Source organism: Catharus ustulatus, chromosome 8 (assembly GCF_009819885.2).
Source record: "Catharus ustulatus isolate bCatUst1 chromosome 8, bCatUst1.pri.v2, whole genome shotgun sequence".
NCBI classification, from domain to species: Eukaryota; Metazoa; Chordata; class Aves; order Passeriformes; family Turdidae; genus Catharus; species Catharus ustulatus.
In genome coordinates this window covers 26,930,814-26,953,809 of record NC_046228.1, presented here as the reverse complement: position 1 = coordinate 26,953,809, position 22,996 = coordinate 26,930,814, and the positions used below count along the sequence as shown (strand labels likewise).

General features: G+C 41.1%; 1 protein-coding gene across 3 annotated transcripts; it reads left to right on the top strand.

Annotated features, from left to right (window-relative positions):
* Positions 1 to 249: 249 nt before the first annotated feature.
* GPRIN2 (G protein regulated inducer of neurite outgrowth 2) lies at positions 250 to 20,117 on the top strand. Of its 3 annotated transcripts, none has more exons than XM_033066708.1 (2): positions 250 to 630; positions 14,224 to 20,117. In XM_033066708.1, exon 2 carries the CDS (start codon positions 14,241 to 14,243, stop codon positions 15,996 to 15,998), a length of 1,758 nt encoding a protein of 585 aa, XP_032922599.1. In that variant the 5' UTR covers positions 250 to 630; positions 14,224 to 14,240; the 3' UTR covers positions 15,999 to 20,117. The 3 variants fall into 3 exon arrangements, with proteins under 3 accessions (XP_032922599.1, XP_032922600.1, XP_032922601.1); XM_033066709.1 differs by lacking the exon at positions 250 to 630 and adding an exon at positions 652 to 769; XM_033066710.1 differs by lacking the exon at positions 250 to 630 and adding an exon at positions 795 to 896.
* The last annotated feature ends 2,879 nt before the right edge of the window (positions 20,118 to 22,996 follow it).

Below are 22,996 nucleotides of genomic sequence, written 5' to 3'. Positions count from 1 at the left end.
ACAGGACTGATGTATTCTGGCCTTGGGGTTTGATTTGTTTCCTTTCTGATCATTCCACATTACCAGAAGCAGTGGGTGTTTCCTACTGGTGATTTCACCTTTATATGAGGGTCGATACTGAACACATACCAGGATGCCTTGGCCCAGGAGTCAGTTCCTTTGTATACCTTTTATAATTTTCCTTTAACCCTTACATTTTTATTCCTCCTCCTCTGCTCCTCCTCTTCCTGCCCCTGTTTGCCTCGCCTCCCTGTGCTTCCCTGGCGGCATTGCCAGCTCTGCACAGGCCCAGTTTCTCTAATCAGATGAAGCTGCAGGATTATCTCTCTCCCTCCCTCCTGGGCTCCATTTTATTTCCTCTCCAGCCAAGGGGGAGCCAGGAAGGGGCAGCACATCGAGGCAGAGGGATCCCCATCTCCCAATCCCCTGCTCTGATGCTCTCTAACAATCCCACCTCCTTCACCTTATCATATGCTCACCTTAGTGTCAACAGCATCAGGCGGATCAAGGAGAGGAAATCTGAACTCTTTGGGCTTTCATCCTCCTCAGATTTCTGAGCATCTGTTTTTAAATACCCTCCAAGTAACTTGTGCAGGGAAGCTGGATGTGCAGTCTCTGAGTGGGGGGAAGGTAAGGACCACGGAGCCATGCACTGCCCTTTCTGTCTCCTCTAAGGACACCGAGTCCTCTCTGTTTTGCCAGGAGAGCAACAAAGCAGATGAGGGGAAGGGAAGGGAGAGGAGCTGCACAGAGACAGACCCAGGCTTCTGTAAGTGCTGTGCTGGCAGCAGGGGGCTGATAGCTGGACTGAAAATCCCAGGAAATGCTGGCATTCTCTTTTTCTGAAATGATGGGAACTATGAGCTTTAATTGAATTTTATGTAGTTCTGTAGAAGGTGGGTTTTTTTGTGCTGATGTCTCTCACTTACGTGTGTTCGTGTTTGTCTTTTAGTAAATATTTCCAGAATATACATGCCGCTATTTCTTTGGGGGAGAAAAACCCCCATGAGCTTGTTCATCTTATTCCTCTGCACATCTATGAGTCTATGAATATGCTTTTTGATTATCTTTTGTGTGTATGTTAGGATTTGGATACTAAAAATAAGAAAAAAGAGTAAATTTTATTGCTTTAAATTTCTACCTTTTAGTACTAATGTGCCAGGGAATCATTTACCTTACTGTTTTTCCCCGTGTGTACCACGTGCTTTTTTTAATTCCAAATATCCAATACTAGAAAAAGCTGAGGAATATTTCAGTGCTTTCTGCATATCAGCTTTGTTTTACACTTTTCCTTCCTAGATAAATGATTAATTGCTATTTTAAATGGCAAATACGATTTTTCTCTTAAACCAAAACATGTTTTTTCCAAAGTCACAAATTTGATTTGGTTTGGCTTTTTATTGTCACTAGATTAAATATTTTATATCAGAATCCTTAGTAGAAGACTATTTTGTGTATATGTTGTGATTAAAAGGAAAAGTCTGTGCTGATGCACTCCTGGATTTTAGGGGAAGAGGGAAAGGGGAGGGAGAGCAAGCAATTACTTCCATTTAGAGAACTCTAGGCATGAAAGGTGATGGGAAAGGTAGCCATGTGATAAATACATTTTGCAAGATGTTGATCTCGGGCACAAATGAGATTGACCCTACATAGATCAAAATCTACCTCTCTTCCATTGACTCATGCTTGAAAGTAATATTCTCGTACAAAAATATTAAAATATCAGTGGTTTTCTTGCTCCAAGACACAGATGAAAGCTTGCAGATGGTTGTTTGCATGTTTTTGTGTGTCTGAATATTTGCAGAATGTCATTGTGGTAAGATCTGAGTTTGGAGACCTCTGTGTGGAGTCTGTGTAAAACAATTAGATTTTGAGAAGTTTTCATTTGGGAGGGAGGGTTAGAGGAGGGCTTTATGTTTTCATGCTGTGTCTTGGTTACTCCATAAACACTGCTCCACTTACAGGGTTTTGTTGATTTTTATTGTCCAGACATTTTATCTTGACTGTATTCCAGGGAAAGCTGGAATTGCAATGCAGTTTATCTGTCAGTTATTTAGGGCTGCATAAACAAGAGCAGTAAACTGGATATGGCCTTGTGGTGTCAGAGTTGGTTTGTAATACAAAATGTGATAAATTTCCATCAGATAACCATGCCAATTCCACATTTTTCCTTCCATAGTAAACGATGCATATTCAAACTGCACTTGAAAAATAAAAATGTGTGAGGCAAGGTAAAACAGAGGAAATTTGTTATTGATGATCATTGGACTTCTGAAGTTTGATTTTCTTTCTTGCCTGTTAGGGCAATGACAGAGGGTAAATTGGAGGTAGCTTAATCACTGCAGATGAGCAGAGATATTTGCTTCTATCAGGGAGATACTGTTACACCTGACTGCAGGTTATTTCTGAGCAGAACAGCAACAAAATCCTGTTTCTTCTCCAGTGGACTCTTCTGGAGGTTAGAGAGACTGAATTGTTCATTCCTTTGCCCTAAGTTAATGATTTTAATGAGAATTTTAATGACTGTACTTCACTAGTCCTTTGTATTTGGATATTGCAAGCTATTACACAGTTTGCAGGAGAATGCAGCCCAGGAATGATGCTTTCCGAGGCTAGGGACTTGAAAGAACCTTGTAAATGGTATTTGCTCTGCAAGGCTTTTTTTTCAGTTAATAGGAAAGAAAAAAAAAATCTTATTTTTATTTTCATTCCGATATTTTTGTTGCAGCAAGTATCTTTGGCAGGTGTGTGATAGTTCATTGCTTCTAGTCTCAAACCATTTTGGCCCTAGAGCAACAGTACATGAGGAATCATAGACTGCAAATGATGTTGCACTTCACTTTCCTTGTCAGCCTTAACTCTTTTTTTTTTTTTTTTAAATAAATCGTTTCCCATGGCCATGAGCTGCACCATAGGGACTGCAGGCACTGGCCTTTTAGTAAATTCTTGCAGCTTCACTGTACAGAAATAAGAGGTTTTTAACTGGTATAAACAGTAAAGCTGTATGCATACATAGTATCTCTCTGGGATATTAAGATTCTGAAAGATGTGAATTATCCAAACTTTGAATAGCTTTTCTGTTTTTTTTTTTTTTCCTTTTTTTTTAGGGGGGAGTGTTGAGGGCAATGTTTCAGTGGTGAGAGAGAGATCTTTTCTGTGAGAGCAAAATGAGCAGGAAAATGAAAATAAATGTTGGAGTACAGTGGTCAGGAATATCTGCATGAGGGATACAATGAGCAGGCAGTGAACAGAAAGACACTGCTGAGCTTTTCTCTTGTTAAGATAATTTGATGCAATATTTCCTATGGATGCTTTATAACAATTAATCTATAGCTGTGCAGGTAGTAGTTCATCTGTATGTTAAGAATTCTCCTTTAGGAGTATTCTGTGATTGCTTAGGAGGTTGTTGGGAAGAAGATGGCCTCTTCCATTTAGAAAAGCTGTTAAAGTTCTTCAGAATAAAGTTTCACTCTGAAAAATCACCTTTAGCAACAGGAAACCACAAAAAAAAAAAATCACTTTGGGGCTGCTTAGGTAGATGCACTCAGAGCATGGGAATTGGGTCAGGCCAACTAAATGAAGTTGCCATCAGCCTGGTCTTTCCTAGTTTGGTGTGTGAGCATTAAGCATGTGAGTTATAGCCAAGCACCGTTCTGCACCCAAAAAAAGCTTCATAAGAAAGATCACCTCTAAACTGGCCTGTCCCTGTGTGGGGAAGTTCTTGCAAAATGGTGGCTTGGCTTGTGCACAGTGTGGATTTAATACAAAGCAGAGAAGCAAGCAGGAGTCTTTCTCCATCTGCAGAATATTTGCTAATTAAGCTTTAACAAGGGCACACCTGAGTGTGCAAATGAAGGTTAATGGGATTGAGCAGTTGTAAGACCTTCATTTGGCTTGCAGAGCTTTACTCCAGTCAACAGCACAGAAGACTGACAGAAACCAGTTCATCTGAGCTGAGGTGAAAGATCTGACTCCTTTTCAGCTCAGGCTAAGCAAACCTGGAAATTGGAGAGATGATGAATGCACAAAGCCTCCTAGCTCTCATAAACTGAATTTTTTTTTTGTCAAGTTTTTTAAAAAGCTTTAAAATTATTGCTTTCTGCAGAGAATCTGCTGGGAAAGTTCAGTGTTTATGACTGAGCAGGGTAGATCAATACTTCTTGAAACATCAAGGAAAAACATACATCTTGTTATGGCAGTCTTATTTGGTTCTCAATGACCTCTAATTTTGTGATTTTGTTGATTTAGTAACAAGAGAGCTGCTAATGAATTGGAAAGAAACTTTTGGAGACACTGCCTTCTTCCTATAGATCACCTTTCGTATAGTACATGGGGATCACCTTTGTGCTTCCTTGCCAAAGTCAAAGTGGAGATGTCTGCAGCTTGGTTTATGATTGGGATTAACCAAGAGGAGGGGACATTTGTTTGTTTACATGGAATAGGGTGTAAACATTTGTTCTAGAGGAAGTCCTTCACATACTTGGATTTGACAAAGTATTTGCACACTTTAGTCTGCTGCTCTGGACTGTTACTCTGTCTTGGGTTTTTTCTCCTGATGGTCTCTGGTGTCAAGCCTTGGGAGGCAGGGGCTCTTCTCTAGCCAAGCTCTAATGTTTGTCTTCTCTCAGTCCTGGAGAGTAGGGAAATGCTCCCTTTCATCCCTTTCAGATGTTCTCTGAAAACGTTAGATAATAGTTCCCCATATAGGTCTGATTTGACCAGAGATGAATTGGACACTTGCTTTCCTGAGGGACAGGCATGGCACTTTGACATGTTTTTTATGACAAAATATCAAGTTGGAAATGAAAACTTCCTCTTCCCATATTCCTTGTTTAAATAGATTCAAAGCTACCTTATACCACAATGGCAACTTTTAATACTATGAAACACGGTTAGCTAGTCCCCCTTTTAGTTCTTTTCAATACTCAGCCCCTTGGATAGAGGTTGCCAGCTCTTTTCCAGCTAAGGATATATAAAAGACAGCTTGCAGTGTGAACTGAAGGCTTAAATTAGTCACAGAATCTCTTTTTCCTGAGAAGTTCATCATAGTAAATAAAAGCCTATCAGCACACGTGGCACTGCAAGACAATGTGGTCTGCAGTTGTGACAGCTCTGCTTAGAAAGTTTAGTGAAGCTGCTTATAATAATTAATAATTGCTACTTAATATACCATGCTTATACATGGTATATTATATACATGTATATAATATATATATGTTGTCAGCATGCATGTTGTATAGAGAGGAAATACATACAACGAATGTGAGAAACTCTGCTGAGTTTAAGTATTTGAAATCCTTGAGATTACTTATGCTCACAGTGCTGGAAAGTTGCAGGGGGTGCTTCAAACATCTGCTTCAGAAGCACAGATAGTGTCTGAACTTTACTGGTAAGTTGAGTTTTCTGCAAGTGCAACAAGAACTTCCTGTAGAGATGCTCTATTTATTTCTTCCAATCCAAATACTACAAAAGAAGGGCCAGAATACATTCTCTTCAGCATCTTATATTTAGTACCTTTTATTCTAGGATCTGAGAGTGCTCTGCAATCATGAATTAAGCCTTTAAGTACCTACATTAGGGCCTTCTGCATCTAATCTGTGAGTCACAGATGAGTAAACTGAGTCACAAAGGGAATGAGTTGCTCAAGGTCATGCACTATGTCAATGAGCACAGGCAGAATTAGAAAGCAATTGCCTCCTCTTTCTAATTTCTGAGCAGTTTTTTTTTGAGTTCTGGAAGTCAGTTTTCTGTCAGTCCACAATGTTGAAGTCAGTCTTTGCCACCACTGTGAGCAGCTTCCAGAGGTAGATGGATTGTGGTTTTGAATTCTTTATTTCTCCAAGGTTTTGCATGCAGTTTATAAATGCTGTTATTTAAATAAAGAATTGAAGGGGAATTTGTGACCCTGGTATAGTGTTCAATCCCAGTGGAAAACAAGGGAACAATCAAGGAAGGCAAGTTGCCAGGTTTTTCTAGGTAGGAAAGAGATTCAACTATTGCATGTTGAACAATAATGAGTCATCTTTAATTGTTTTGGTGAAGCATCCTTCAATCTAAAATATTGTATTTATCCTAATGGAGATGTTTGGAGGCTTCAGATTGCTATTACTGTTGTTTATATCCCCACTATTCCTGTTTGATGCTGCTGTAGGAATTGCCATCCTTCAATTAAGGATGATATGTGAACATGAAAAGCTGTACTTGCGGCTATATCTATTCGGTATTTTTAAGGCAGATTTGAGCTTCCTTTGTCTGCCACTGCAGCTGGTTGTAAAGCTTTTATCTCTGTTGGCACAACACTGAGGCAAGGGAGTGAGTTTTATGGGGAGGCTGGGCATGTTAGGCTCAGCTCTGTGCTTTTCTGCCTCCTTGCAGCCAGCACAGAGCACACACTCTGCACTGCACATCCACTCACACAGGTTGGGACGCTGCTTCAGCTGTCCCAGGAGCCTTCACCTGGCAGGGAGGGGTATCCCACTGCCCTCACACTCAGCAGTGCAGAGCCATTAAAGCTGGCATGTCCACAGGACCCTCCCTCTAAATGTCACTGTTAAGCTTTCAAGCAAACAGCAACAATTATTATTATTTGAATATTTCCTACTCAAACACATGAATTTGCAAGTAGATACTCAGCCGGTTTGGGTGGAGTTTGTTGGAAGTGCAAACTGCTGGCCTCTTGTGCAGGTTGCGCTGATACCCAGCTGTACTCTGAGGTTGGAAGGAGGCTGTAAGCAAGCTTCTTGTTTTCTGTATGATTTTTAAGTTCATGCTGCTGCCCAGGCAGCTGTGATTCACACAGTTGGCAGGCTTGAGCCTCTCACAGGCAGAGGCTTAGTGGGCAAAGCTATGGCCACGTGTTTTTGCAGAGTTCCAGGTCAGTGGGATTGCTTTGGAGCTGGTCTGCACAGGACTGAAGAGTGGATACAAAAGGGGGGGGCTCTGAGGAGCATGAGTTGTTCAACACGAGACAAATCCTGTCTCCTCCAAGCTGGAACGTGTGAAGGAATAAGATTTGATCCCATGCTGTGAAGAGGAAAAGGCTCACTAGTGTCTGTCTCTGAAATAAATCCAAATGTGGATAGGCCACTGCATATTTTCTGCATTAAAGATGAATTCCTAAAGAAACTATCAAATATTTTAGTCACAGGACTTCAGCAATACCAGTGGATATCACTGGCCATCAGTTCTTAGCAGCATAATCCTGGAATCTGAATTAACAGTTTCATTTTGCTTAATTCTGATCTGCTTCAGCCAGAAAGACAATTATATTAATATACCACTTCTTTAGGCATGCACTATCCACTGTAATCATGATTCTAGGTCAATCTTGCCTGCTGTCATTATATTATATTTTCACCAGCTGGTGAAAATAGCTGATTACATGACCATATCATCATATTTAATTTGTAATTAAAGTTTTAAGTCTTCTAACTGAAGAGATGAGCTTTAAAGAAGTGAGCTGTCAAGCATAAAAGTGAGCATCAAATATGACTGTACAGTATCTCATATTTTAGCTCTGTTGGGTATACTGTAGGGTAGTTTGTATGCTGAGGCAGATCTCCACGTGGAGATATGGTGGGAGTAATGTTTTGCTCATAAAATTCTTCTAAAAAAAGATGAAGTCCAAGAGATTTTTGAAGTTGTTTCTGGGAGAGATGATTAAATAAAAAAGGTGGCAAAAAAGATGCCACATATTGCAGTAGTAAATCATGTGGTGGTGTCAGGACAGTGTCCCAACACATGCCTCCCTTGTGACAGGGTGCACCTCTCTGGTTTCCCAATAATTTATTTACAACCATGTGATTTGTCCTTTGTGGGAATTCAGCTGAAGGTGTCACTGAAATGGTCTCCTTTGGTCCATCTCTATCAAACTCCTCTCTCCTGGTGCTTTCATTTTAGCCTTGTTCAATTTTAAATTCAGAGTTGTCAGCTCTGCTTTGCTGGCTCAGACTGTGCCCAGGCTCTGGGCTGTCCCTGGTCCTTAATGCTGACCTTCCTGCACGGCTCTTCTAAGCTGTGGGATAACTGTGGGCACTGTGGCCAGCGGCCTTGTCGTTCCACACTGAGGTGAATGCATTGGCAAATGGTGGAATCTGTTCATTTTCTGGTGTGGCAACTCATTTGTTATCTCCCTGAGGCCAGCGTTTGGGGAAGAGCTCTCTGCTGGGGCCCTCAGGAAGGAGAGAGCTGAGGTTCATTAACACCCAGGGGACTCCTCACTCTGTCTTGTCACCAGTCACTGCAGAGATACCTGCCCAATGTGCTCAGCACAGGATGGGGAAAAGGTAGAAGTCGTTTATGAAAGCCTGGCAGCCAAAGCAGTAATTAGCAGAACTAACGAGGCTGTGACCAGTGGCCTTGTGAGGGCATCAGACACAAGGGCTCTGCTCTGGCAGTGCTGGGCACTGAGGGTCACAGCTCTTCTGCTCTCAGGTTTTCCTGTCAAGTGTGCTCCCCCTCCTGAGTGATGGTCCCAGTGACACGGCCCCACTGTCCCCAGTGCTTCTTGCAGTGCAGAACTGGAAATCAACCCCATCCTTTGCATACAAAGTGTGCACTTGTCTGTTGTGTTTGTCTGTTGGTATCTCTAGATCCCAAACCAGTCTGTCCTGTAGATCTGGCTGATTCTTGGAAATATTTAGGATGATAGGAAATATTTACAAAAGGGCATTAGCTGATTAAACTGAACAAGGCATAGTTTGTTTATAATGCTATTCCAAAATGGAAAGCCTACAGAAAGATGATGGATTAAAGGTTAAGTGATTGGGGTCTCAACCTAAGTCTTTATTAATCTAGTTGACAGGATTTAGAGAAATTATTTTTTGTATTGACAGAATTTAGAGAAATTCTTTAATGTTCCCTGACAGGTGATACCTTTACCCCCCACTGTAAGTCCTCTATTTCTTCCTTTCACTTACACCTCACCAAAATAAAATAACAATTAAAAACAGCAACAACAGAACTGCTAATCCCAGACACTTGAATCTCTAAGCTTTTTACCATGGCTAATCCTGTTTTGCCAATGCCTTTCAAGTGGTTTGACTCCCCTCCTAATGTAAATGTTAGTGATTACTGTTAATGAACTATTTCCTTCAGTAGTAGTAGTAGTAGTTAGGGAGAGGCCATCAGCTCTCATAATGCTATCATGCCAATTTTTGTTGAAGCAAAACTGATCTTTCTTGTCTTTTGCAAGTAGTTCTCCATGTGGGCAAGCAAGGACAATTTTTACACATAAGCACACTCTATTTTTTTTTATTTTGATGGTATAAGTTTCTTTAAAATTAGTACAGCTATAAAAGAAATGAATGCCATATTAGATAATGTTCCTTTTTTTGTCATTTTACCACATTAAACATGTATCTTAGAAGTTTAGTCATGGATTGCAGTAAGGAAGCCACATTGCTTTTAAAATACCAGGCCTGAAGCAAACCCAGTGTGAATACACTGAATTGCTTCTGGTACCTGAGGGAGCTTGGCTGTTTGGGCAGAAATGCAGATTTTCCTCTATGTGCTGTCTTGTGCCCCAGGCAGGGATCAGCAATGTTTATGGCTAAGTGACTGCTGCCCCTCAGGATGTAATTTAAGTTCTGTCATTTTAGCAATAAACTGCTCTTAACTTTCAAATTTATAACCATGGTGTTTGCAAGAAGATTATCAAATAAAATTAAGAACCTCTCTCTAGCAGCCTTCTATTCAAGTAAATTTCTTAAATCAATTAAACTGTCACTATTCTTCTTGTATAAAATATAACTGTGTTTGTCTTGGTGTTGTTGCAGAAATTCTGTGTTTGCTTTGTGGAGCAGATTGTTGCATAGCAGAGCAGAATGATGCAAATGAAGGAGCAAATTCAGGACAAAGACCTTGCAACCCCCTAACACTTCCCAGAAAGTGTCTTCTCTGAAAGGGCTAGTGCTCCCATGGAGGGTCCTGATCAGCATCCAAAAATAACAGTCATCATCCAAAAATGTTGGTATAGATCAGATTGCTTAGGTTTTCTCAATTCCACATTTGCATATTAGTGCTCTCACCACTGAAACTTGCTTTGATTTTATAAATTATTTTGCGATCAGATGCTGGTTTTGAAAACATAAAATTAAGAAAAAAAATTTATTGGATGATCAGCCAAGTGAAGATGGGTGAAGCAGCTGCAGTCATTATAGTCATTATTACAAATCTTCTTGACTTCTTGGGTTAACCATCAGAGTTATATAAACATAAAATAGCTGTGGAAGATTTAGAGAAGTCTCTGGCATTGCATACATGTTTCTAGTAAATAATATTAAATTTGTCTGACTCTTCCCAAATTCTGCAACTAACTTGTGGTGTTCAGCATGTCAGATGATTCTCACTGCCTCACTGTTAACTTACTATAGTAACAAAGTACTAAAAGGGGATTCTTAAAAAAGAGGAAAAAGGACTTTTTATGTGGGCAGATAGCACAAGGGGGAACAGTTTCAAACAAAAAGATGAGTGTTGTCAAAATTTCAGTTAAAGTACATGTGTGGAATACAAAAATACCAAAGGATTTTAGAATCATAGTTAATTTACAGTGAATGTCTTTCAATTGATAACATATATTATATTTAATATTTTGAGACTAAATTTACTAGTGCATTAAATAGGTCAAAACTTTAATCATAAGTCATAGCAAAATACACATTTGTTGTTTTAAAGTAGTTCAGTGGAATTAGTGAAAGCAGCCTAGATCCCCTCATAAGCTATCTGAAGCTAAGCCAAAAATAGTGGATGTTAATTCCATTTCTATCCTAATCCTTTCTCTGCTTGTCTAACAATTTTCTATTTATTCATAGCAGAGTATCTACCTCAAAAAATCATACTTTCTTATTTGTGTATTTGAAGTGTGAATTTCCTTTGAAATTTCAAATCTAAACTTTCAGACTCAGAACTCATAGTAGGTGTTTTTGAGTAAAATTCCCTTCCTATAAATTATATTTTTACATTTTAGAAATGAAAGTTAAGCCAAACAGTCTGCTCATACACAAAGAAAGTTGGCTTGGGTGCCTATGTAGCTACAAAATCAGTGTGTTTCTATCCATGTTTCATGTGGGTAATCCGTTCCTGATTAGCTGATTCACAGAATACAAAGGTGTTGCATGGCTGTGACATTGAAGAGGTTCCTTGTTTTGGGGTTGGATTTTTAAAAAGCTGGGCATCTCATTCTCCATACGTGACCCAGTCCCTGGCTGGCAGAGGTGCCAGAAGGACCATCCAGACCTTTCTGCTCCCCAGCCTTTCCCAGAAGCCGTGGGCTGGACTCCAGGCTCAGAGGGAGGTCTGGCACCTCAGGAGGTGTGTGTGTGGTGTTGAGCTTCTTCTCAGGGATTTGTGTGCACCCTGAGCAATCCGTGCCAGCAGTGCACGTGTGAAATGATGTTTGGGAAGGCCCAAGGCCATAGGAGAATTGCTACCATTATGCTATCATAGGAACATTGGTCTGTCTGAGCAACAGTGTTCAGATGCTGTTGGGAGTAGCTGGTTACAATATTCTACGTATACGTGTGTAATATACATCACATCAGCCCATGTTTGGTCATGATTTCACCTGCAGTGGGCAAAAATAAATTTCTTCTGAGTTTTCTGTGGAGGTTTCCTTGCCAGCATCACCCCTCATGTTGCTTTCAGTGAAGTCACTGTATTTCATCCATCTGAAAGTGTTGTGTGACAAATCAGTTTCAAATGCACTACTTCCTACAGAGGCTTCTGCAGCAACGTCCATTGCTACATAAAGAAAGCAAATAGAGGCCTCGGGTTTTGTGTACATGTATCTATTTGACTGCTATAAACTTTGTAAGAGAGCCCTTCAAACTTCCCACAGCCTTGTATCATTTGTAACAGGATATGTTTGAGGCTTCCTTTCCCTGAGTCTCAATATTTGTGTCTAAGGATTTCCATTAGTAAGTGTGCTTTCATCCAGGTGTGTGTGAGAGCCTTTGCAGGTGTTATCTTTTAAAGAGATTAAATGTAAGGTTTTCACCTTGTAGGCAGCTATTGCTCTGATGTTTAATCCTCTTGACTCCTTTGAACCATGTGTGTCAGACTATCTTCATGTGCAGAAGTGGCTGCAGGAGAGGTAACATAAATGAAGGATGGAAAATCACCCTTTTTCTCATGCAGTCCAAATTGGAGCAAACCCTATGCTAGAGGATGTTGCTCCTGGTCACAAGTCCTTGCTACACAACCCACAATGAGAATTTTCATAAGAATGTGATTGCAAATATTATTATTTTTTAACGTTGTCATGCTCAATTTAATTTCATTATGGAAAACAGGTAACACGAGTGGATTTCAGGTGATGGGAAAATTGCAAATGTGTTAGCTGCCAAAGTTAACAATGGAAATGGAATTACAAGCTGCCTGGATCAGCTGTAGAGCTCTTGGTTGGCAGAGGGAGCAAAAGGCGTGTTCTTATCAGTTACGTTGGTACATGACTCTTGAAACCTCTAAATATCACATTAAAAGGATCACAGTGAGAAGCTTCTCACTGAGAGGGTTGAATGTGAGCCCTTGCAGCCACTGTCCTTGATGGTAAGAGTGAACTTCCCTGTTACGTTTGCAGAATGCTTTTGTTCACCATGTGTATGTACCTTTCCTGTTCCACACATTTGTTTTTATTTCTTTATTTAGTGCGCAAGAAATTGTGCAGGTTTCTGTCAGAGACCTGATAAGGAAGCAGAAGGAATAAAGTGTGTCTGAGGGAAAGTTGTCTTAAAATGAGAAATTCTGGCTTTCACTCTCTACATCTGCACAACAAAATATCCAGTAGTACTTGGCTTGGAATCAATGCACAAATACTCTGGATCTTTCTGCTCAACACAGTGAGCTCTTGTAGAAAAGGCATATATGTATTTGTGTGGGTAGATATGGATATATAAGTGCATTAAAATAACTTTAATTGTACAAATGTTGCAACACCTCTGTGACACCGAGGCAATATGTATAGTCAATCAGTGCAATATCTGATTCAATCAGCAAAAATGGATCGCTAAATCTGGTGAGATTCAAAGTCTTCAATCACAACTTCCCTTAGATGTGAAACTGCTGACATAAATGTTAATAACATATGGGGTACTGTACCAACTGGTAGAAACAAGCGTTTTCTGAAAAATAGAAATGACTGAGTCTTCTATAAAAAAGGACAGAAGAACTTCAAGACTTTGGCTAAAGATTTTCTTGGTTTATTTTTATCTTGCCTCTGGTGCTATGAGTGTGCATGTTCCACAGCCAGCATGAAACTGTGGGTTTGGAAAGGTGAGTGGCACAAGAGCCAGAGCATGCACCCTTAGCAGAGGCAGTGCTGAGGTGCAGATTCTCCGTACACAGAGAGGGGAATTTCACTTCCAGCCTTTCACTGGAGCCATCTTTGCAGACACCTCCTGTGGTGCCAGATGTGAGCACAAGCTGGAATGCTGCCCAGCATTATTTGTTCTGGGAACACTGGCAGTGACCCTGCACTGGCCTGGCAGAGGTCATTTCCTTGGGTTTCATGTCATCTCTGTCACAGGGGGTCAAAACAGCTTTGTCCATACTTACTGTACACTTGTGTGGGCTCGGGGAAAACAGTGGACTGAAGCAGTGATCTTCTTGTAACATGAAATATCAAGAAATGTGTAAGGAAAGGTATGGGGAAAAGGGAGAACTTGTTCTGTTGTTGTGGCTTTAGGGTTTAAAAGCTCCATCAGTGACTGGATAATTTCTGAAATGACGATGTCAAGAAACTAAAAACTAAGCTTTTGTTTTGTTTTGACAATACAGTTAATATAATTGGCTTAATGACCACTGTGATGAAAAGCTATACAGTTTGAAAATACTTCTGTCTTTGCTTAAGTTACATGACATCTCTGGATGTCCCAAAAATGGCTCCAGTGAATTTGGGGAGATGGTACTTGGTAATGTTCAAATAGTTATTGTTAAAAGGTAGAAACCATGGAGGAGTTTTTTCCTTTTGTGTTTATGAATTGGGGAAAAAGTGCCAGAATTTTAAAAAAATCCTGGGTCTAATTTAGGGAAAAACTCTTTGGGAAAAGTGAAAATGGAAACTGACTGGTCTGAGTACACTTAGACTAGAGTACTGTGCTTTTTAAAAAGTACTTGTGAACTATGAAAGGCAAGAAGCCCAAGCAGGAGGTCAGTGGAGATTATAGTTTCCAGTACATTTATTTCCTACTTAAATTGCTTCTTTTTCTTTTCCACCATTTCTTGCAGATCTCTCTTTTTTTGCCATGTCATCTGACAGCCACCAGCTGATCACCCATTCCTATCAGGACTCACCAAGTTCTACTTGTCAGAGTCTCTTGAATGTCAACAGTCACCCCCTATCCAAGAGCTCCTCAAATCTGGCCTGTATTGGACACTCAAGGAGTTTAGAGGAAAAGCAAAACAAACAGGAGCTGAAAAAAAGCCATAGTAGCCATATCCTGGAAAACAGGAGTGATGCGAGGAATGTGCAGAGTCCTGGATGGTCCTCCACGCAGCCTGGGATGATGGGACATGGATCAGAGGTCCAAACTATGAATGACCAGTCAGCCAATGACCATTCAGAGGACAGAACTAAGAATACAAACCATGTTCTTGTCACTGAACAGTCCTCAGCCCCCTGGGGAGTGGGGGACACTAAAATGTGTGTAAAGAGCAGCACTGTTGAGAACGTTTCTTCAGCCTGCTTTGTTCACCAGCAAGACATGTGTAAAATGGAAGAATCAGGAGCTGCCCTTCAGAGAAGCCACTCAGACCTAACCTGCAGCTGCAAAGAGCAGACTTATGTCACTCACACAGAAACCAGTGCTACTCACTCCAGCCTAAGCTCTTCTGGCTGCAGGCATGGTCTGCCAGTGGCTAGGATGTCTTTCCAGACACAGGGATATGGATCAGAAACAAATGAAAATGCATCTCACTATCAAAACCTTGTGACTCATCTTCCAGTCCTACCTAGAGGCCAACAAGTACCCACAAATAGCTTTGACAGTGGCAGTATTCCACATAACACTACTGTTTACACAGATCCTGGCACATTTCACTCTGCTGTTCTAGGACCCCACATGCCTGGAAATGGTTTCCCAAACAGGACAATGTTCAGTCAAGCCCCTGGGATTGTTCATGGTGGTCTGACTTATGGTAATATTCCAAACTCTGTGTACTCCCCCATGGTGATGACAGTTCACAACAACTCTGTGGGGCCCTGCAGTCTCAGGCAGGATGCCTTGAAGGCAGATGCCACCATCCCAGCCTACTGTCACTCCTTGCCCATCCCATCCATACAGCTCATCCCACGGTTGGTATGCTCCGTCAGTGAGACAGGAAAAGAGCAGGCAGCACCTGGCTACTTTAATTCCTTTTCTGCTTCAGACATTCTGACATATCCTAAGCTGGTGTCTTCAGTAAGTGAATCAGGCCTGGATGCCAAGAAAATCCTGAAGTGCTGTAACTCTCCTGGAGAACAACAGCAACCTGCTCAGCAGGAGAGAGCTCTTCCAGAAGCCAAGGCTACCTGTGTTGCCCTGAGTGTCCAGCAAGGTGCAGACATGGTAGTGACAACTAAGGATATGTGGACTATGACCTCTATGAATGACATAACCAAAGGCCTAAAACCAGCTCTGGAGCATAGAGATGCCGAGGTACAAACTCTTCCAACCAGGGAATGCAAGTCAGTGGCAACAAGCCCAGCAGCTGCAGCAGAAGGTCACTCACATGTGTTCCCAGAGGTGAACCTGGAGCAAGACTCGGAGACCCCCAAATCTCCAGTTCGTGAAGTGAGATGGGATGATGAAGGAATGACGTGGGAAGTGTATGGGGCATCTGTGGATCCCGAAGTCCTCGGAGTAGCCATTCAAAAACATCTTGAGATTCAAATAGAACAGTTACAATCAGAGCCTGCTGAGGCAGCTGGGAAAAGCAATGAGAAAAAAAGGCCTTTCAGAACAATGATGCATTCCCTGAGATATCCAAGCTGTTGTGCTCGCTCCAGTACTGCAGTGGAGTGAGCACAGCTGTAGGGTGTAGGATAGCTGTGCTGCTTTTAAACTGTACATAAATGCTGACTCTTAAGTGTTAACATAGTGTACGTGGACAGCCCACATCAGGATGAATGGGAAAAGTTCAGTGATCATCAAATCATCATCAATACATTAAAGCAAGAAAAAGTCCATGGCTGGGCCATATAACAGAGAACATGAGATTATACTTAAATAATGCTATCCAAGTGTTCTTGACTGTATTTAATGTAGCACTGTTTTCTTTTATGTTAGTTTTAAACTGTTTTGCAAGGAATGGAACTTCTTTTTTAATGATACATCTTTTTGAAATAATTATGACTTTTTTCTGTATTTTAATAATTTAGGGTTAGAAAACAGAGTTTTAAAAGTTCTTAGCTTTCAATCAAATTCCCTTAAATTGTTTTGGCAGCTGTTTTACTGTTAATTTAATAATCCTGACTATAAGCCCACTTTAACTGTAGGCAAAATAACAAACTAGTGTAATGTTCTATGACAAAGAATTGTAACTTTTTTCTACATAATTATGAAGTAATTTCAGTGTTGCTAGTCTGAACTCTTCCCTTAGCAAGCTCATGTACAGTTGGAGGACACTATCAACGTTGCAATTAGTTTATATTTATGATGAATTACATTCTAAATATCCAGAACTTGTGTTTACCAAGTGGTTAACACAAATGTACAGTATTACCAAAGATGAATGATGTAATGTTAATTGCTTACTGAATGCTTGTGTTAGAGGCCTGAAACAGAAGCTGTTCAGTTTAGTCTGTGGTACCACCATACCCTACAATTCATGAGCCATTTTGGTTTGGTTATATTAAAAGTAATTTCCAGTGAGTTCTTTTTATGTGCATCTATCCTGAGCAGTGGTTGTTTGGCTCTTGCATAAGCCACAGGGGACAATTTGCACGTAACCTTTGCCTGTCTTGTGTTCTCTCTGTGGTCTGACGTCAGGCATCTGCTGAAAGTGAGACCTTGTGTCTTCCGCAAAGGACAGTCCTAAGGTTATTCCGAGTGCCTTGGTCATTTGGGCAGCTAAAAGATTTATTTTCTTCTGAAAACAACTTTGCAAACAGGTTGTCAGTGAGCAATGTGTTATGACAGTGTAATGCAGCTATAGTGCAGGGCCTGATGGAAGTGAAAGATTTGACAAGGAAGCTGAGAATACTGCTGCCAGTGTCATATGTGCCTTTGGTGAATGCCTAAGATTCTTGGGGAAACAACATGTGCAATGCTTTCTTTTATTGGAGAGACAGGAAACATTCATTTCTGTCTCAAAGGAAAATCTGCAGTGTCTGAGAACTTCCTGCTGTGGAATTAGCCACTCTTACTTTAAATGTGTGTGGTTGTGCTTTGTTGGTTTGGTTTGGTTTTTGTTCCAGTAAGGCAGCAGACTGTCTCCACAATGTTCACCTGACATTTGCATATCAAGAGGAACCCCTGGTGATTAGGACAGCTTTAAACTTTCATCTAGAAAACCCTTAAATGTAGGATCTCCTAGCTGGAATGTCCTGTGCTGTATTAATTTAATGATGTAGAGTAGTTAAAAATCAAATTTTCACTCAAGTGAAAATTTAACAGTGGGATTTAACAGAGCTGGCTCCAGTGAAATTCACCTTGCTTTCAGGAGGCTTCATTCAGACCTTAGGACTTTAGCCTCAAAGAAGTCTGAGCTCAAAATAAGTTTTATACAAAGCGAGTGTGAAACCACTGGAATATAATGCCTTACTTAGGATGCCCCTATAGCTGTGAGCATCTAAGTTCTGATAATGATTCTGGATGTTAAAATTCCTTTTATTGAAGCTTTCATAGGAGTAAGGAAGTAATGAGTAACTACATAAAATTACTCTGCTGTTATTTAGAGTTTAGCTAAGCAGTTTCTATGCAGGCTTATTTTATGGCCCAGAGTATTGAACATTGATTTTTCCTTTTCTTCAAACATTTCACTTTGAGAATTTTAAGCACTATAGTGGTCTAAAACCTTGTGCTGTCTATTAGCTTGTCCTCGGGTGTGCAGGAGAATTAAAGATAGTCAAACTAAAGCTTTGAAATAGCAAGAATACCTTCCTCCCATGGCCATTGTAATCCATACTTTATTTGACATGTGGAAAATATGTATTCTCCTTCCCACTCCTGCCATTCCAAACACCAAAATAAATCCCCCACCTGTAGGAAGATTATATAATAAGACCAGTATCAAACTGATCAGAGAGTTTGCAGAAGGGACTAGAATAAAATGGCAAAGTCCCTTGAATTCTTTGTCTGTTGTGCTATAAAACCTGGAAAAAATAATGTATTTCATACAGTTCTTATGTGTCAATTACTTATGGTTTATGCATTGGTATAGCTTGCTACTACAGTCCTAAACACTGATTATCATTCCTGGATGATAAAAAAAAATTACAAGTAAAGGCAAAGGATACCAGTGATTTGCAAGTTCAGAAAAACAGATGCTCCCTCATTATGGGCATTCTGAATCTTCATGTTATTAATCAGGGTTGCTGTTATTTACAAAAAATAGTGCTTATGTTTGAGGACTTCCTGCACTTTTGGAGGGGTTTAAAGTACAAGAATATAATGGAAATCTGAAGAAAAAAGTAATAACAAACTTTCATCTGAATATTAGTTACAGGGATAAAGCAAGTTGTTTTACTTGTCAAAGTCAAAGTCTTTAAAAAGGGTTATTTGGACTAGTTTTGCATTTGGGTTCAATTTTATAAAAAATCAAATGCAGCCATTTTGTATATTGTTTTCTGTTGAAGCATTACTCTTGTAAATGTGAAAACTCTGTTTTTTCATGTTTTCTGACTCAGGAAAATCCAAATCCATTACGTTCTACTCTTAAATATAAATAAAGTAGCAGGAAAATTCACACTAGATTTATAACTTAGTGGGTCAATGCTGAACACAGATGCTTGTCAAGCTAGGGTGAAATCAGGGTGTATTGTTTTCTCAAGCCCATTTGAAAACCACTTTGCACTGCACCATGCTGCCTCTGCTCCTCACACTGAATGCTCAAGTACCAATCCAGCTGAGCAGACTGGGGCTGCCTTTCCCAGGAATTCAAAGGGAGGGATGCACTGGCACACTGGGTGTTTAACCCTTTTGTCTCAATACGCCTTCTTTACATTAACATGTGGGAACAGCTCCAGTTCATGCATGATTTTGGATATGTTATGTTGTCCCTAGACACTAACTAATGTCTCTAGAAGGATTTCATTGTACATTGATACTTGATGGCTGAGATTGATAATGGGCTATGCTTAGCTCAGTGGCTCAGCAGAGATTGAAGGCAATTGATACTAATATCACTGTGCTGTTGAAATAGTCCAGAAAAGGTGTTAGAATAATTCATTTCATTCTGAATTAGTATTTACTGTTACCATTCCTAGAGGAGAGGCTAACACCTGTCAGACATTTGACACTGACTGTTATCATTGCAGTTTCAGTTTGAGGAAAAGGCAGTCATCTGTTCTGTACTGAAATGTAACAAAGATGTTCCAGGGAAAAAGAGCATCTCCACTGTGTGGACAGAGCAATGTATTTCTTCCTGGTCACTTCTCTCCTTACAGCCAGTAAGAATAATGACAGGCTGGACTAATTGCATTATTGGATAGACATTTAGTCTTTTAAATCCAAAGCAGTAATGACCTGTCTGGAGATGTGCTGAGGTAAGAGGCCTTCTAGAAAGATGTAACTCATTATTAAAGACTGAATAAGAAAAACAGTGTAGCTTTGCACTAGGAGAAGTAATGTGTGGTGAGGTTGGGTTAAAGCAGAAGCTGAGAGTGGAGGGGAGATTGGGGGACCCCAGCTCCACAGAGGGAACAGGGATAGGGTGTCCTCCAGACACTGCTACTGCCTCCTCTCCCAAGAGATTTTCCAACTGTGAAATTGCAATGTTAATACTTCATTGCCATCTGTTCCTTTCAGACATGTTGAGGTCATTAATTTGTCTTCTTAAGCCCCCTGAAAATGAAAGCAGTTTATTAGTGCTAAGTAATACTGTTAATTGGCAAGAGAGAAAGAAGCAGCGTGTGGGTTTATGAGTTGGAAATAAATAATTCTAATCAACTCTCACAATACCAGATAAATAACTTAGTAGAACTTGCTGTGTCAGTCTCTTTTGTCTTTCCCCTTTGGGGACTTTAGGGTCTAGGATTGATTTCTAAATTTTATTTCTTTTCCCTCCATTCAGAACTATGGATCTGAAGTGGAGAATACAATGTTCTATTCAGCTTCCTTCCAAAGCCTTGTTATTTACACAGGCCGCAAGATCCAGCTGACCCTCCTTAAAACAGGGGAATCTGATGCTTGTGAGCCTGTGTGCAGAGCCCTGGGCTGCTCATGTCTGCAAGTGCTGCCTGTCCACAGGTACTGGGTGTCCTGCAAGCCCCTCGTGCCCGCTGAGGAAGGGACCTGTGGTGCTTTTTCTTGATGCCATAGTCCAAGCCATCCCATTCCCCTGCCCCTCTACAGGAGCAATTCTACAGAGCCATGTGGTTTTAAAGGGAAAGAGATGGGTAAGCTTTGTGGGTGACGTGGATCAGTGAGAATTTTGTTCGTTTTCTTGCTCAGAAAGCAACCTGCAGACAGAAGTTCTGCCCCATATAAAAATGGTTGTGTTCCCTTTTCACCTCTGCCAGTTGGAATGAGCGTGTCCATTTTCTGTGGGGCAGCACCCTGCCACAGGCAAAACCAGTGTCATAAAGTTGTTTCCTTCCCCTGGAACTCTTTCACCAGACTTGGCACACAGTTGCTCGTGGCTTTTACTGCATCTGTGAAGGGAATGATGCATATCCTTTGCCATGGTTGCTTGGATGTCTCGCTTCCATCTTTCTTGAGGTAGAGAGGTGCTGACAGCCATCACATGTACCAGGGCCAATGTGTTCAGATAGCAGAGTACTAAGCTGTAGCTTGTAAGTCTTTGGAAGCATTAATCCTTTCTAATATGTGACCTAAACAGATGTCATCTGTCTTATTATCAGGCTTTCAGTATACTAAGACTATGTCACTCAGATGGCATGTGAAAGAAGCTTAGAAAACAAAGGGGAGAGACACAGGCAAGGAAACGATGCTGCAGAATTCCACCCCCTTCCAGCCACCTCCTGCTCACCTACAGGCACTAAAGACAACTCCAGTCACAATGGTGTCACAGGTGTGATGAAGGGGAGATTTTGTCTCCGAGGTAGCAGGACATAAAGAATGTGGGTCAGGCATTCCCTTGCACTCCTGCTGGTCAGGATTATGTCTCCGAGCTCCACCTGGTGCTCAGCGCTGGCACATAGCTCCGCAGGACAGACCTGCTTTTCCCTCTGACATCTTCTGGTCTCTGCTCACCTCCGACAATTTTTACTGTAGGGCAGAGATGGGGTCACAGCTTGGGGTGCAGTGAATCCTGCCTGAACACCCTTTTGTTTGTGCTTCCCAGCAGACCAGACCTGCTGACAGGCAGCATTTTGTGGTGCAGGAAGACACAGAGCTGTCCAGACCTGAGTGCCAGCACCTGACCTGTGCTATACTGCCTTCAAAGCAACTCCAACGGGAGCTGGAGTTTCTAGTCCTTCCCCTGACACAGACTCAACACCCTCAGTGATGACACATGCATAAAAGTCAGGCCTTTCCCCTGCTTTGACGGCTTTTTGTAGGCTTGTAGGTAATTTGCTTACACTGCCTGTGGTACTGGTTGTACTGCAAACTGATTCACTCCAGATTGGGATTGGGTAGAAATTCCTATGTGCAGGTTATTTGAATACTGTCTTGTGTTCACATTGTCTGGAAAACCCAACAAATGCAACTGCCTCAGAGAATCCAATTTTAGAAAAGCTTTTACATTGATTTAAATTCACAATGTGATGTTATAATTTGTTATGTGGTAATTTCTCCCTTGTTCACAGTGATCTGTGTTTTCTAAATTCCGTGCTTTTTTTCAGCATCAACCTCACTCTTAACAGTAGAATGAGGGGCTAATTTACTGTCATGCTGCCATAACTGCTTTCTTTAAAAGGATCTTGGGAAAAGATCAGCATTTCTGAGAAAGCAGAAGAGACCTGTTTCGATGGTGTGATGCATGTTGTTCAACAGCCTGCTCCCCACTGATGAGAGCAAACCCTGGAGCTGTAACACAGCTCTTGTGTTCCAAGTCTGCACTGCTAGTCCTTTCCTGCTCCCACTTTGACTGGAATATATGTGTGTGTATATATATACTGGGGAGAGCTGCAGAGTGTTTAGTGACCAAAATCACACTGCTGTTCTGCTACAGGCTCAATCTATGTTTGTGATAGAGCTTTTCTGAAGCAGGTTGAAGCTTTGTAAAAACAGTTTTAGTTTAGTTAAAATTGTTTATACACTGTTTACATGCCTCCCTCCTTCTAGCGTGAGTCCTTCGGTGCTGTGCCTGTTATTTTTTGCATCAATAGGTCTGGGCCAAGTAAGTAAGAGATTTGTTCACATCTGTGCTGGGATCCTAATTCACAAAAGCAACCCATTGCTTCCAGAAGTTCTGCCTTTGGTTGGGCTGTCTGGAGAAGCTACAGAAGACCTTCCTGAGGGCCTCTTTAAATGAAAGATGAGTGTGGAGTTAGGTGTAGTCGCTACTTTTGTACAATCTGAAGTGGAATAGAAGAATAGATGGTAATTTAAAAGTGTGGAGAAATGAGAAATCCCTAAACTAGAGAGAGGAAAAAAGGCAGGCTGTGGTGTGCAGGAAAATGCTATTAAAACATCTGTTTACAGGTCTATGTATGAAAGTGCTTCTGTGGGAGTTCACAAACGTTTAGTTCCTCTCTAGCACTGAGGTACCTCGACACACACAGCAAAGATTCAAGGTGAGTAAATACAGCGCAGAGAGCTTTGAAAGCGCCCTGCAGGGCAGTGAAGCCTTTGAACTTCAGCGCAAGTGGCGGCTGCTCCGCTGGGTTCCTCGGGCGGGCTGGGGGCTGAGCTCGCCCGGGCCCTGCGGGAAGGCTGGGATGGACCTGGCGCAC

Bases quoted from the DNA above. Each gene is read 5' to 3' on its own strand.
- GPRIN2 (XM_033066708.1), top strand. From the start codon at position 14,241: ATGTCATCTGACAGCCACCAGCTGATCACCCATTCCTATCAGGACTCA.